Here is a 14,879-nt window from a genome sequence, read left to right as displayed (position 1 = left end):
AGATGAAATAGTTGGGGGAAGTATTAACTGAATAAAATGACCATGTTTACCATATGCCAAAAAAAAAAGACTTTCCTCAGATAAGAGGTGTTACATTTGGACATGTTTTTACTGCTAGGCTATTTCTGATCAAGAGTGAGAACCAATGTCAGATATGTATGTGTGAGATAGTTTTTGTTTCTTGGAATGCAAAAAATCTTGGCCACCTCTCCAAAATAACTTCTCACAAAGCCAAAATGCTGCAGCAACAGTTTTAATGAGAATTAGCAAGAGAGACAGACTTCTCCAAATTAACTCTACCTCTTAACGTCAGAAAAAAATGTACATATCTCACATAAAACTATTTTTCAATTTTGAAGACTGACATATTCTGTTTTTTTCTAATGTGTCCTTACCTAACAGGTTTACTTGGTGATTGTACGGAGTACATCTGAGTGGTGACTATCTTATCAACAGTGACTTTTCCTATGATAATCTGTTCCTGTTTTAGTAGATGTCCTTCCACACCAAGAACTATGGCACAATTAAGGAAAAAGATTAGGGTAACAAAGATTGCCTATCTAAAATATGAAAAATGAATTCAGATTAATAAAACCGAGCTTATTTATGTAGAACCAAATCAAAATAAATCTTGTCTCAAGGCCTTATGAAAAAAAGTTAAATTAATCGCATCATTAAGACTGATTCAAAGTCACTCACATGGATTCCAATTTTATCCTCGTTAGCAAACAATGCAGTCAAGTTTAGCTGGGTAGTTGCATTTATTTCCCAGATGCTACCCAACCTGTGCATTCACTAAATGAGCTTCTTAAACTTAATGATAAACTGATGGTGACAAAGTCAAACTGAACTGAGTTTACCAGAACTCAGCATGACTTGAATACTCTGATAAATTTGTCTGTTGCATACTATTCACAGCTAACTTTGCGTACTGCTAATTTATAAAGAAATCCATAAAATTATAACAGAAGTCATCAAAATGTAGAAATGTATATGTAATGTATTTTTTTAAACAATCTCTAAGCAAATGGGTTTCATTATATATTTTATTGCATAGTGTGTTACATTCAAGAGTCAGTTCTTAAAAATACAAAGTGCAAAGTAGAGTAGCAAGAAAACAGCTCAGGTTGCAAAATAAAACCCAATAATCACATCACCTGTAAAACAGTACCATCTAAAGCTGAATAAGCTTACATTTTTATAAGCAAAAAATGGTTGACCCCAGGTCTGCTTCATATGCTTTCTGATGCTTTGTAGGCTATACATACTGCATATATTTTTACTTCTTAAGCTGTCAGTAACAGTCATAAATGTATAACATGTAAAACAGCTTCAGTTTGATTAATTTTACATTTTTGTAGTAAAGATACTGACCCGAGTTAGGCTTCTACAATCTGGTGTTTAACTAACAAAACAACAAATTCATAAAGGACTACACTTCTTATTAAATAACTGAATTAAAAATATAAAATGCAGCATATAAAAAAATATTGTCCACAGCAAGAATCATAGGGCAAGGAATGGTATATGATAAAAATTAAATATTATTACAAATAATTATGAAAACTATTCTAACTTCCTTTGGGGACTTCTGAAGTGGTACTAGTTTTAATGCAAGATCTGCCAAGATGTCAGGTCTGCACTGCATTCACTACGTTGGGAGCATCAGAATCTTTTTGATTCGAAGAACTCTTGCTGCCTTCAAGTTCAGCCTTCCTGGGCATCCTGGGGCTAACAGCAGCTTTTCTGCTGGTTTGAGGGCTGGAAGAGGGCACAGCCTTTTTGCGCTGCAGTAATGGGCTCTTAGAGCCTTTTAGCTTTGTTGGGGTGCTTAAAAAGTCCATGACCTTCAAAGACCTCAGCCCAAGCAGGCCACAGAAGTAGTTGCACTTGTGCTGCAGGACAAACTGATCAAAAACCTTGGGCTTTCCTTCAACGCATAAACCCTGGTGCCTGCAGCATAACACAGAACACAGAAAGGCTGCAGTGATGATTTGTGCAAATGCTAATTACCTGTAAAACAAGGTTCTCAGAGCATAATTTGCAAAAGCATTACACACGTATATTTACCCTGTTGATTTGGCTGAAACACCGACATTGGTGATCTTGGTGTCAACACCTGCAAAATGAAACCAAACAGAAGCTTGATTTTTCTGCTGTTTGGTAAGCATGTTTAGATGTAACAGATATGCTCAGGAAATTATTGCTACACAACATGATACTGGAAAATGTGAAATATAATGCATTTGAATAGAACACTGGGCACATGTCTCTCAACAGTGAGTGGATAAAAACATTACTAAAATCAAGTTTGAAAATTTGCTCTTAAAGTTTTTGCTTTACAATTGTTTGTGTTAAAAAAACACTTTAGCAAGAATTCTGATATGGTTTGTGATGCATAATAGTACTAGGAATTTGTGCATGCATGGCTTTTGTTTGAAATGGCTGATCAATGGAACTTTAAATGTGATGTAAGAACTTTAGACACTGGTGATTTACTGGGATTTTCACCCACAAACATATTACAAATTTTATTGAGAATGGTCTGAAAAAGAAGAAAAATATCCAGTGAGCAGCAACTGGGGAGATCAATATGACTTGAGTTAAAGGTCAAAGATGAATGCTGACTGGTTCCAGTTCATAGAAAGGAGAACATAACAAAAAACACAAATGTAACGAAGGGATGCCAAATATAATCACACTCAACAACCCTGAAACAGATGGACTGCTGCAGCAGCAGAGCACACCACATGCGTTTACTATCTACTATGAATAGAAAACCAAGACCACACTCAATCTCACAAAATTGGATCATACCAGATTGGGACAACATTAAAATCTGATCACTCAATTTCAGCTGCAACATTTAGATGGTGGGGTCAAAATTTAGCATGAATAAAATGAAAACATGGATCTGCTGTTGTATCAATCCAGACACTGTGATCACAGTGTCTCCATCTCCTGCTGGTTATTTCATGTAGGAAAATGCATCAAGTCACAGAATTGTTGAATAAAAGAATGAGCTACTGTACAACAATAACCTCCATAGTCATCAGACCTCAATCCAATTAATGTGCAGTCAATAAATCTGCAGTAAATGCATGATGCTATGATGTCAACATTATCTAGAATCCATTTTTAATAAAGGCGCCTTGCTGAATATATCCACAAATAATTAAGGCAAAATGGGGGCCAACCCAGTACCAGGAAGGGATACCTAACAAAGTGGCCAGTGAGTGTATGTAAAACTCCACATTGCACCATTGAAGTTGGGTGTCAGCTCACCTTCCAGGCGAGTGAGAAGCAAATTGCCAGCAGTCCACTGAAAAATCCAGTGCTGCAATGCACAGCACTTCTGCTCTACTTCAGAACCAGTCTTGATGTCTATTCTCCCCGTATTATCCATTACAGAGTATTTCTTATAGACTCCAATCAGATCAGTTTCCACTGTGGCATAGGGGACTGGGTTTGCTGGTCTGTACATCAAGTACACTGGAATTATCCTGTATAGGAAGAGAGGATAAATAAGATCAGAGTGGGAACAACTTTCAGGAAAGTTTTAAGAGCATCTGATGGTTTATTATCAAGACTAAAAATTGATGTTGCTCACTCCAGAGGGGGTCCAAAGTTTTCTATGACCCTCGCCTCCGCACTGAAGATTTTGCAGTATTCCCGTGCCAAGTTCTGATTTCTACACTCCTGTATAGAAAACATAGCATCACAGCCAGTAAAAGATTAGCAAAACCTTCTGTATAATTTTTATTTAAGATTAAGTAGATTAGTATCACAATAATCCTGTGTGGGTGGCAGACATGACACCTGGCTTCCTTTAATGTTAAAACTCCTGGTGTACTGTGTGATGTTTTTGAATCTAGGATGGTAAGAATAATACACAAAATTCCACTTTTTCAGATACCTGTTTCATGATGTGCTGGTTCCTTTCTATGAGCAAGCTTTCCTCCTTGCCTGCATAGGTGATAGGGCTGCGTATTTTAATTATGCATGTGTTACCAGACTCAAAAACAGGCTCAAGACCGTAAATGACTTTAGCTCTCCAGATTTTATTGGAACAGCTATCTCCAATTTGTGATTCCGTCATTATTATACGTCCAAAGAATTTGTTGCCCCAGATGCCTGAATCCGCCAGTCCCTTGTTGAACATGAGGGGGGTCATTTCAATTTCCTCCCCAACTGTGTAAACAGTAATAAACAGAGGTTTATTGAAAAAAAACAAACAGAAAAATAAATATTTAAACAAGCTACATAAATCTGATCTTACCACCAAGGTCCTCACGCAGAGACATTCCAGCCAAAACTGAAAAATAAAGTGGGGAAGACTGATTAGACATGTCTTGTGGCAAATAATAAATCTATCATAGAAATATTACTTTTGATAGTATACATACTATCAGCACTAAGTAGAAAGTCTGTGGTATCAGAACCATATTCATTGGTTATTGAGCATCCGTAAACTCCTGAGTCTTTACACGATGCCTGAACAATGGCCAGATTGACCTGGGTCTCATCCCCTGCACTAGAAAACAGACAACAAACATTTTATGATGTTTCTAAACCATCTGAAACAAAATAATAATTAAAAAAACATTCTTTTTAACATATTGTGATGAACTTACTTTTTTTTAACCTGTGCAATCTCCTCTTCATCTTTGTACCACTTGATGTTTGAGTCACTAAGAACATTAAAGAACTGGCACCACAGTCTCAAGTGTCCTGAGCCATCTGCAAAGGCTTCAGCCCTGATCTTACGGATAACCTGAGGAGCTGGAGAGAACCATGACACAGAGCACACAGTGAAAATCCCCCCTTAGTTGGGCATGTTTGCAATATGCAATCTTTGTTTTTGCAAGGATGAACTCATAGTAAATTTTGCTCATGGAAGTCTCTAGGCGAGAGATGGGATCAATTTTCAGCCAACACAGAAACACCCAAAATCCTTTAATTACCAGTTACAATTTCATCCTTTTTTTCTGAACAGTGAAGAAACTTGAGCACACTGAAACAATGCCTAGATCCATGTTAATAGTATACAAACTCTATGTAGGAGACAGCAGTGAGTTCATGGATTATTGTTAAGCTCTGCACTACCATATATACTGTGTTGCAACTTCTTTAATTAAAGCAAGTAAAGCTCCAAGTTAATGTTTGTATGATTAATGTAACAAGCATCTGTGAGATATAAAAACACTGGGGGCATACACATATCCTAATGATGACAACCCATGATTGTTTATCTGTATATAAACAATGGAAAAGAGCTAAAAAATAGAGAAGATCTACATCCGTTTTACAGCCTTTCTGCCAACCAGGTGTGAAAAAACATTTTGGACACAATCTTGTGACAAAATGTGTGAAAACTGTAATCCGTAAAAATAGACAAGAATTAATTTAGATAGAGAAAAATACATTGAGATATTGATTTTTCTAAAATGTGCTGATTAAGATGACAACTAAACCCAAAATCTTAATAAAAAACATTTCCAAATAGCACCTTAATCTCTATTGCCTGCATAGAATCCAATGACTCTGGATTCCAAATGATTTTGTGCAAAAGTAGTAAGCTGACAGTGATGTACCATCATTAAAAGTCAATAGAAAACAAAACATTATAACAACCTTCACTCAATTACACAAACATTGTGTAGTTAAAAGATGATTTGTTATGAGACAGTTGTGTGTGTTGTATAAGGCTGGTAGTGTTAATCATTGATTTCAATAGATTAAAATGTGTTTTTAGTTTTGTGTCTTTGCTAGCAAAAGACTACTGGAATTTTTTGTGTGTGGACCAATTCAGCGAAATCCTTTCAGTTTATATATTGAACAAACTGATTTGCAGAGGGAGCTTAAATCTCTTATTGACCAGTTCACTGGGATGGGACAACATCTGTGATACCTGTAGTTGCTGCTGCTAGCTTAGGATCAAAAGTGGCGCTCTTTTCATGCACCATTATCTGCATCCTCTTAGTACATATTTATCCCTGTGTAATATTTTTTTCCCAAAAGCAAAAATGTGAGAGCTTATTTCTCTAGCAGATCTATCTGTATTACAAAACTACCTTTGATGGCATCCCCTTTTCTGTAAGAGCAGCTACTATTATAGAAGCATTTAAAAAGATTAGGTCATTTCATTTTCCACTTTACCTTTGAATGGGTTATGTTTGTCCTTCTCTGTAGGTTTCCCCTCGGTGAGGATCTTTTCAGTACACCGTTGGGTTTGTATTTGAGTTTCAGAAGCCATCTTCTTTCTGGTCAAAAGTGGAGATTGCCTTTCTTCCACAGATGTTTGCTCTTCTGCGGGGTGCAGTAACGGTGACCGTCGTGACAGGCTTGGAGACACAGAGCTTGCTGAGAGCTTGCTGCTATGACCAGGCATCTCTCTTTTCTGAGTTTGGCTATTAGTGGGTGATGTTGACTCTTGAGCCTCCTCTGTTTTTGCATTAGATGTTGGGATTTTGCGACGTGCCCCAGAGGCTAGCTCTTGTGGAGTAGCAGAAGGAATCGGTGAAATAAAATCAATCTTCTTTAACAGTGGTGTGAACTCTGGAGTTAAAATGTTAAACGGGTCAGGTCTCACACCTTCTTTAACCACTAAGTTCTCCTGCTCTGTAGGAAGAATATCCTTTACTTGCCTATTTAAACTAAATTCATGTTCAGATTGATGATATGCTTGCAAGGTCTGAAAAGAATTAGCTATAGGTTTCTCCATTTTGTATTGCTCAGAAACTCTTTCTAATTTATCGTTGAGCTGTTTTTGTGAAATTGGTGTTGCCATATTGGGAACTTGAACAGTTCCTCCGCTAGTGTGTTCCAGAACTGTACCCTGTTCCTTTTGAATGTTATTCTCCATATGTGCTGCTGTAATTAGAGACCCAGATTTCTGAAGACTAGTTTCAGGTGGATTTGAAATTGACTGAATTTCTTTAATAAATCCATCCTCTGAAGGTAAAGAAAGGGGACAGCTGTTTACATTTTTACTCTCAGACCAAGAAATAATAGAATAATCTTTTAAAGGAACCACAGTTTCCTGACTGGTGTCCATAACATCTTCATTACTTTTATCCACTCTTCCATGGATCATGTTTATATCTGTTGCTGTGTGAGTTTCCTTGAAAAAGGTAGAAGGGACCACAACAGGTGTGTATAAAGTTTGAATAGTTGTTGAAGTTTCATTTGAAGTCAGAACATGTTCCTGTTCCTTTTCATTGAGCTGCTGATAGACCTTCATGAGTGTTTCCTTTAGGTTCATTTCAGGCACTCTGTCAGTGCTTGTCTCAGTTTCATTTTTAGTCTTGATAGTCTCCACCTCTGGTTTACATTTTTTGGATTCCTCTCTTGCTTGCTGACATACTTTTTTATCCTTTATCAAAGGATCTTTTGTTAACTTGGAGTGGACAGGCATGTTGGAGACTGGATTGTCTTGTGTCAACTTGAGAGCCTTTATTTGAGATCTTAAAAGTTCAGCAACAGAAATAACTTTGGATTCGGTTTTGGGTATTTTTGTGAATGTCATTGTGTCTTTAGGTTTATTTGTGTTTTCAGGAAGTTGTTTTTGGGTAGCAGTCTCAAGTCGACCTTCCTTCGAATCCTCACAATGTGTGGATTGACTCTTCTTAGCATCAACAATACGAGAATATGCAGCTTTTTCTTTTTTCCCTACATCTTTGGTCTTTTGTGAGTTAGCTTTTTCATGTAGACTACTCGTCTCCACTTCCAGTATCTTCTCAGTTCGAGTCCCCCTGACAGTCTGAACTTTGAACTTACCCACCTCACCAACCTTTAACTTCTCTTCTTGTATTTCTGTCCCGTCAAAGGTTTTTATAGCTGTATCCACTTGGCTTTGCTGGGTGACAGCAACATTACACTGCGGGATGCTCTCACTACAACTAGGGATTTCATGTGCAGACTTCTGTAAGCGAGTAAAAATGGGTGAACAGCTTCCATTTGGTTTCCTGGAAGCATCCGATGCATCCTGTGCTATTTCATCAGTGATTGTTTGAGGACTACTGGACAAAGGAGAGGTCAGCATGTCATCTGTCTTTTGTGGCAGCTCTGAGTATATGTTGTGCTGGTTGAGTGGTAGCTTAAGGCCGACAGGTGCATCATTCCAGTTCATGTCTGCGTCGGCCTTTGTAACCTTGGGATATAATACAAGCCGTAAATACTTATTCCTTTATCTCTGGCTTTGCTTGACATAAATAAACACATGCATATTTAAAAACAGCCACACAGCAATCCACAACGTAGAAGGAAAGAAATTTGAAGGAAAACATTTTGATGTCCAATGTGCTACATTGGACTAATTTCTAAACCAATTCAGGTTGGTAAATTTACCTTTAACATACTGATTCAGACAGTGTAAGTATTAATAGAGCATTGCAACAAAATAATTCACTGTTTAAAAGTAACAACATATTTTGCTTTTTATCTAGTATTTTTCAAGTAGGTTTTAGGACAAGGATATTCACACCACTATACATAAAGATTATTTAAAAATTACCCTACGATACTGACCTGCCAAGTACATGTGTGTTTGTAAAATAAACGTTTTAGACTTAGATTCCTTTTTTAAAGACTTTTCCGTGTCTCAGTGTATCATGAATGGATTAAATATAGTAAAGTCCAAGATCTGAACTCTGAACTCACATCAAAATTTTTACCCTTTGCATTTATCTTTCCACTCCTAACTAAACTGACATCTATAAGCATATTCAAAAGGAAGGTTCCTATTTTAAATGTATGGTGGCCACAAAGGAATGTGAATTATTTTAAGTAGCTTTCTTGCCATGTGGTGCTTTGTCTCAGCTCACACTATGCAGATGAGGTTGAGGCGATTGCATAAGCAGTGTACTGTAGAAATCCATTCTCAATCAATGACAACCTTTGTGTTTTGTTAATTTAGATTACATTTATCATTTTCAATTGGAAAAGAAAAACTAAACATGTGTCTTTGGCTACATTTACGGAAAAACATCTAACTTGAATGTTACTAAAGACAATAAAAACCTATTTTTAATATACAGAGCCTTATAAGACTCATTGTGTTATGTCTCATGTCTGTAGCTTAAAAATATTATAATTAAATCTAAAAATTATACTTTAATGATATTTTTGACAAATTTAGTCCAGGCATATATTATACATTTAATATTTACAATATTTTTTGGTATTTTTCACCGGTCCTTCAGTATGAATGTTGGGATTATGCAATTTATTGCCAGCATCTTAATAATAACAACAACAACAACATCAATAGCAATAATAATAATAATAATAATAATAATAATAATAATAATATAAAATAGTAATAATATTAAATAACAATAATAACAATAATAATAATAATGATCATTATTATTATTATATAATAATAATGATCATTATTATTATGATCATTATAATGATCAATATTATCATTATTATTATGATCATTATAATGATCAATAATAATGATCATTATTATTATTATATAATAATAATGATCATTATTATTATTATTATTATTATTATTATTACAAATTTTTATTTAAAGGACAATGTACAACTCAAACATAAATGTCACCATTTCATGAGCTCTACCAGATTATAGCATAAGCTAATTTGCATCTGCAGTCCCTTTACGGGTTACAAAATCTAAAATTTCTATCAGAATAAGAGCACAAAGCCAACCATCAGACCATGTTTTGCATCAACACAACTGCTCCAGCTTTCAACATGTGCGTCATTTAAAGCTCATTACCCAGAACAGGGCATGCTTGTAAAAGCTATTAATATCACTAGGATGCTTGTGTTGCTGATGGGGTCTGTGCTGCCGGCATAAAGCCGCTATGATCTCATGTGAAAAATGTTAACTCACCTCACTTGGCACTGCTGGTTGAGACTCCTTTTTTTGGCAGGGGCTTGTCTCTTTCTCAGGCAGCAGACTCTCAGCCCATTCACACGGGCATTGAAGTGAAACAGCCCCTGTGTCACATGGTGTGTCCACCAGCTCCCTAAAACCAGAACCATCCAGTGATGTGTTTGACTTTACGTTGGTATCCAGTGTTGCAACATGTCCGGTTTTATCAGTGTCCTCCTTTGCAATGCTTAGAAGTCTTGATTTATTACTTGACTTGTTTTGTGCAGGCACAATGTGAGGAACCTGTTTCTGTTTCTCCAAACATTTTTCAGTTTCTTTGTAACTCCCTTCATTTGTGTGCTTGGCTATTTTTTTGCCTTCTATTTCTGACACCGTAGGGCTTGGAGATGCAGGAATAGAGAACTCTGATGTAGGGATAATTTCTCGTTGTGAAGGCACTTTCCTTTTATTAAACACATTTCCATCTTTTGAAGGGTTCTTAATGAACAATCCATCTTCTTTTGCTAATATTCCATGTTCCCCTTTTATGTTTTTTGAGTTAGTATTTGTAAGAGATGAACTGACAATGCTTTCTACTTCCATGACTTCCTCTGAATTTCTACCAGCTTGAACAGTCTTTGTGCAGATTGGAGCTGCAGAAGAAGTATCATCTTCCATCATCTTCCTTTCACCAAAACTTTCTGGTTTTACAGGTGTTGCACTGTCGGAAATTTTAATCTTCTTCATGACAAAAGGAGATTTTGGTTGTTGAGAGGTAAAAATCTTATGATCAGGATCATACATGTATGTTCTACTCTTATTGCCAGGGTCATTGTTTATATGTCCAGTTGTCTTAGCACACACAGCTTCCTTTATGTCAGGGTTTGAATTTTTATAGACCTCCTCATCATTGCCCTTCTGTAACATACATTCAGTTTCCAGACCTTCTGCCTGATGGATCTCTTCACTTCCTTCATCCTCTATGGGGCTTGGTGTGCTGACAAAGGCCTCCATTGTTGAGCGGCGTTTCCTCTGGGTTCGGTCTGGGCTGATGGTTCGCAGTGGCTCCAGGTTTTCTTTTCCCTGCGTTTCCTTGCATTTGTTTTCAACCTTTTGCTTGAGCTTGGCAAAGTACCGCTGGTGGATCTTGAACTCGTTCATTTCGCCAACCTCTAGGACCCCCGAGCAGGAAACAATTCCTTTACTATTGATTGCAGAAGCCTGGTAGATAGCTGCATCATCCATAGTGCAACTGTGGATTTATTAAGATCACATGAACAAGTAGATTATTATCAACATCAAGACAGACACATACGTCTTATTTAAGGGGTACACTTTCAGAGGCAGAATTAACTTTAGAATGCAATATACTAGGACAACTAGAAGTGCTGAGGATATGTATAAATTATCTTCAAAATAAAATACCACTGAATGCATCAAATGGCGTAAAATTGTTGACGGGCATTAACAGTTTGCTTCAACATGTCTAAAAAATTTATTTACATCTTAAACTAGCTCATGGTGATATTTCTTCTACCATTATTACCAATAATATATGCAAAGCTTTACATAAAAATATGTGAATGAACTGTTTAAGCCCCTGCATAAGGAATTACATGGAGTTTGAATAAAGTTTAATTCAGCTTAATTTTTCTTTACACTTTTCACTTTTATATAGCTCTTATTCTTGACATTCAGTTTTACCTTTTTAGCTTCAGCATCTTTTGTTAAATGAAACAAATCCTGTGGTCCGTATTAACCTGGATAGCGGAGGCTTTATGGTTCTTATTTATTCATGTGAAAGCTTAATATAATTCTGACCTTTATAATATCTTAATTAAATAAGTGCTGGATATAAATACTTGTATATGTGCAGGGAATGATTTTGTCCATTGTGGAATATTTCATATTTAGGCAGCCCACAGTATCTATCCATCTGCTTGTCATCCTTATACCAGGTAATTTGAGGGACAGGATGTCCTACGAAAAGAGACAAAAAGCACATTAAATTTCATAATTTCTGAATAAGAACTTATTTACTTTTTCAGACACCTTAAGCTCATTGTGTTTTAAACGTGCTGTTACTATGTTGTGTCTTTGTGTGAAGTCATACCTGTAACCACACAGGCAAACTTTACATTGCAGCTTTCAGACACAGCTCTTGATTTCAAAGTAGTCAAGAAGGAGGGCGGCACTTCTTCAGCTAACTGTGCCATTACGCTGCAGAGTGTGCTCCTGCGCAAGAAATGGGAAATTGCTCACTAATTATGTTTCTATGTTTGTTTTCAGGCAGAGGAACTAAAAGTAATGCCCAGACCATTAGACCAAATCACAGCTGTCCAAACTCACTAACGTCATATCAGATGAATACAAACCTAAAATTAAAACACAAAGTGTGTCATCTCAAGACCTCATTAATTCATATTGTTTCATCAAATTCATCAATAAAACCAGTTCAGCTCAGAGACATTTGATTAAAACATTTTTGCAACATCCCTAAGGGGAGTGCAAATGTCATTGTTGTGACATGTCTGTAATTGCAGAAAAAGATGAAGGAAGAAAAATATTCTCATTCTCAGGGAACAAAAAGAAGAACCATCAATATTTAGCTATATTCCATATTTGTGAAATTATGTGCAATTGTGAGTATGCAGCTGTGTTTTCTGTGAAAGAACTAAGCAGTCCATTTGATATAAACTACTGAAAATAAAATGTAAGTGCTCTATATAGGCCACTATTGCTATGTGGATATATGGAAGACACAGCTCATACAGATCCAAATTGAGGTATGCATCCTGGTAATAGTTTGCATTTATTTAACATAAAAAATGACTAGAAGTAGCTGAAAATAACATGTTAACAGTTGTCAGTCAAGGAAAAGAGATAAACATTTATCTGAGTCTTTAAGCACAGCAAACATAATGCTCCTAATAGTGATAAAAGTTTTTGGTATTATCCAAAGAGAGGACTTTTTTTCTGAAACATGCTATTTATCTATTGACAAAAATAAAGTACAACTCCACTGGGGCTACCAGCAAATCTGTCAATGCTTACGCTTCTGCGAATGCTTGAAATTGGGCCCATGGTACATAACTGAGATCCCAATCTCAATTTGCAGCTTATTTAAACTGTGAGGTACCATGGCAACAAACGGTGAAATATAAAGTGCTGACTTCGTCTTAGAAAAATCCTGAATTATGGATGCATTAGCTCATCTCACCAGAAATAGTTCACCAGCGATGCATAATTGAGAGATTGTCAAGAATCTGTACCTGTTTTCTGGCCTCACGTTGGAGAGGTAGCTACAGCCACTGGGCCGGCTTCTCCCACTGACATTATTCCCATTGCTGGACCGTCCATTCCCAAAAGCGGAAAGTGCTGCTGTCCTCCGTGAACCCATTACTTATATTTAAAAAAATGCTGTTCAGATAGAAAATGTCCTTCAGAATAGGTTTTGGAGTTTATTTCTTCACCTTGCAGCTTCCAAAAGACATCAACTCAACCTTTTGAATGAGAAAAGAAAAGAAAAACATAAAAACTACATTGAATGTACTATCCTACGCAACCCAAAAAAGTAGATTGCTCCAAGTTGTAACATGAAACAACATTAAAACATCAGATTTTCCCATTGTCTGCTACTAAAAACTGATCATTCTCACAAGATGCTCTGTGGAGTAAAACATACATATTTTCTCTACACTTTGCTCCTTTTGCTATTGTCACTAAAGACTTTATAATTATATATTATTTTGTAACTCACCATTCTGAGTGTCATTCCCTCCTATGACAGATACTCCACCACACTGACTTAAGGCGCTGCAATTTCCAATCAAACACGAGCATGCGTAGCCTTCTGGACTATTTATAGTCGGCCTGCAAATAGGCACAAATGCAGAACACACTTGGTCAAACCTTAGGCAACAGAAAAATGCTATATGACATCAATTAAATAGCAAGTCTTGTATTGAAAGTGCAAGATAAAAAAAATCTGGTTTTCCACAAACATGATGATGTACCAAATGTTTTAACGCTCTAATTTTTCATTACCTGAAAAATAAGAAAGGATTGAAAATGCATGAAATTTTTTTTTATTGGTTCTGATGGTAGTGGATAACTTACTAAGAGAAAAGGGGAGACGTGTGATTAGTCCTTATGCGCTAATACTTTTTAAAGGTAACAAACAATCACTAGAGCTTTTCAATTAAAATGAAAACTTGACCCATGTCAAATTGAAGTCAGAGATTCTATAGTTTTAAGTGATCTTTCCAAGTTCACCTCTTTTAAAAATAGAACATAATAGAGAGAGCCTACCATGTTTTGTAGCTGCATTGTCCAGTGGTTGACAATTGCACTGGGTTCCCAGAGGAAAGGCAGCAGGAATAGAACAGCCTTATATAGACAGATGCCACCGCCAAAAAAGCTAAGAGCTCTTATCTTTTTGCAACCAAGCACACACACACACACACACGCACACCAAATTATATACATATCACTGATGAGTGTTACGTGAGTTTTGTAGATCTGTGTGACAACACACAACAAAAAAATATTATATTAATTATATTATATTACATTATATTATATTATACTATATTATATTATATTATATTATATTATATTATATTATATTATATTATATTATATTATATTATATTATATTATGTCTTACTCGGTAAACAGACTCCACAACAACATCAGCTGCTGACCGACTGGCACTGGTTCTCCCATGACTTACGCCTTCCTGAGCTCTGCCTATCAAGTTTAAAGATGTCTGTCCGATTCCACTCATCAGGTTACACATACGTATGTGCCCTCCTTTCATCTATTTAAATTGATTTGCTCCATTGACCCTTCATCCGCTTTTGTAGCTCCAAAATTTTCCACCTTTCTTTCCAGGGAGCTGATATTCAGACTTAACTTGATGAGCAAAATTAACTAAAATGCAGGATTTCAACTTACAAATTAAGGAAACCCCTTTTTTGGATGTGGCATCTACATATTGTAACTTCAACTGTTTAGATGGATA

General features: G+C 36.2%; 1 protein-coding gene across 2 annotated transcripts; it reads right to left on the bottom strand.

Moving 5' to 3' along the window:
• Positions 1 to 1,028: 1,028 nt before the first annotated feature.
• alpk3b (alpha-kinase 3b) lies at positions 1,029 to 14,255 on the bottom strand. Of its 2 annotated transcripts, none has more exons than XM_032561521.1 (15): positions 14,165 to 14,255; positions 13,614 to 13,726; positions 13,126 to 13,356; positions 11,967 to 12,088; positions 11,716 to 11,833; positions 9,872 to 11,105; positions 6,160 to 8,152; positions 4,635 to 4,782; positions 4,407 to 4,534; positions 4,280 to 4,315; positions 3,917 to 4,191; positions 3,611 to 3,699; positions 3,286 to 3,503; positions 2,071 to 2,119; positions 1,029 to 1,953 (listed from the first exon to the last, which is right to left on the bottom strand). In XM_032561521.1, exons 3-15 carry the CDS (start codon positions 13,251 to 13,253, stop codon positions 1,632 to 1,634), a joined length of 4,860 nt encoding a protein of 1,619 aa, XP_032417412.1. In that variant the 5' UTR covers positions 13,254 to 13,356; positions 13,614 to 13,726; positions 14,165 to 14,255; the 3' UTR covers positions 1,029 to 1,631. The 2 variants fall into 2 exon arrangements, with proteins under 2 accessions (XP_032417412.1, XP_032417413.1); XM_032561522.1 differs by lacking the exon at positions 14,165 to 14,255 and adding an exon at positions 13,901 to 13,964.
• Positions 14,256 to 14,879: the final 624 nt, after the last annotated feature.

This window comes from Xiphophorus hellerii, chromosome 4, assembly GCF_003331165.1.
Source record: "Xiphophorus hellerii strain 12219 chromosome 4, Xiphophorus_hellerii-4.1, whole genome shotgun sequence".
NCBI classification, from domain to species: Eukaryota; Metazoa; Chordata; class Actinopteri; order Cyprinodontiformes; family Poeciliidae; genus Xiphophorus; species Xiphophorus hellerii.
Note: the sequence above shows the minus strand (reverse complement) of the source record. Positions and strands in the feature narration are given on the sequence as shown.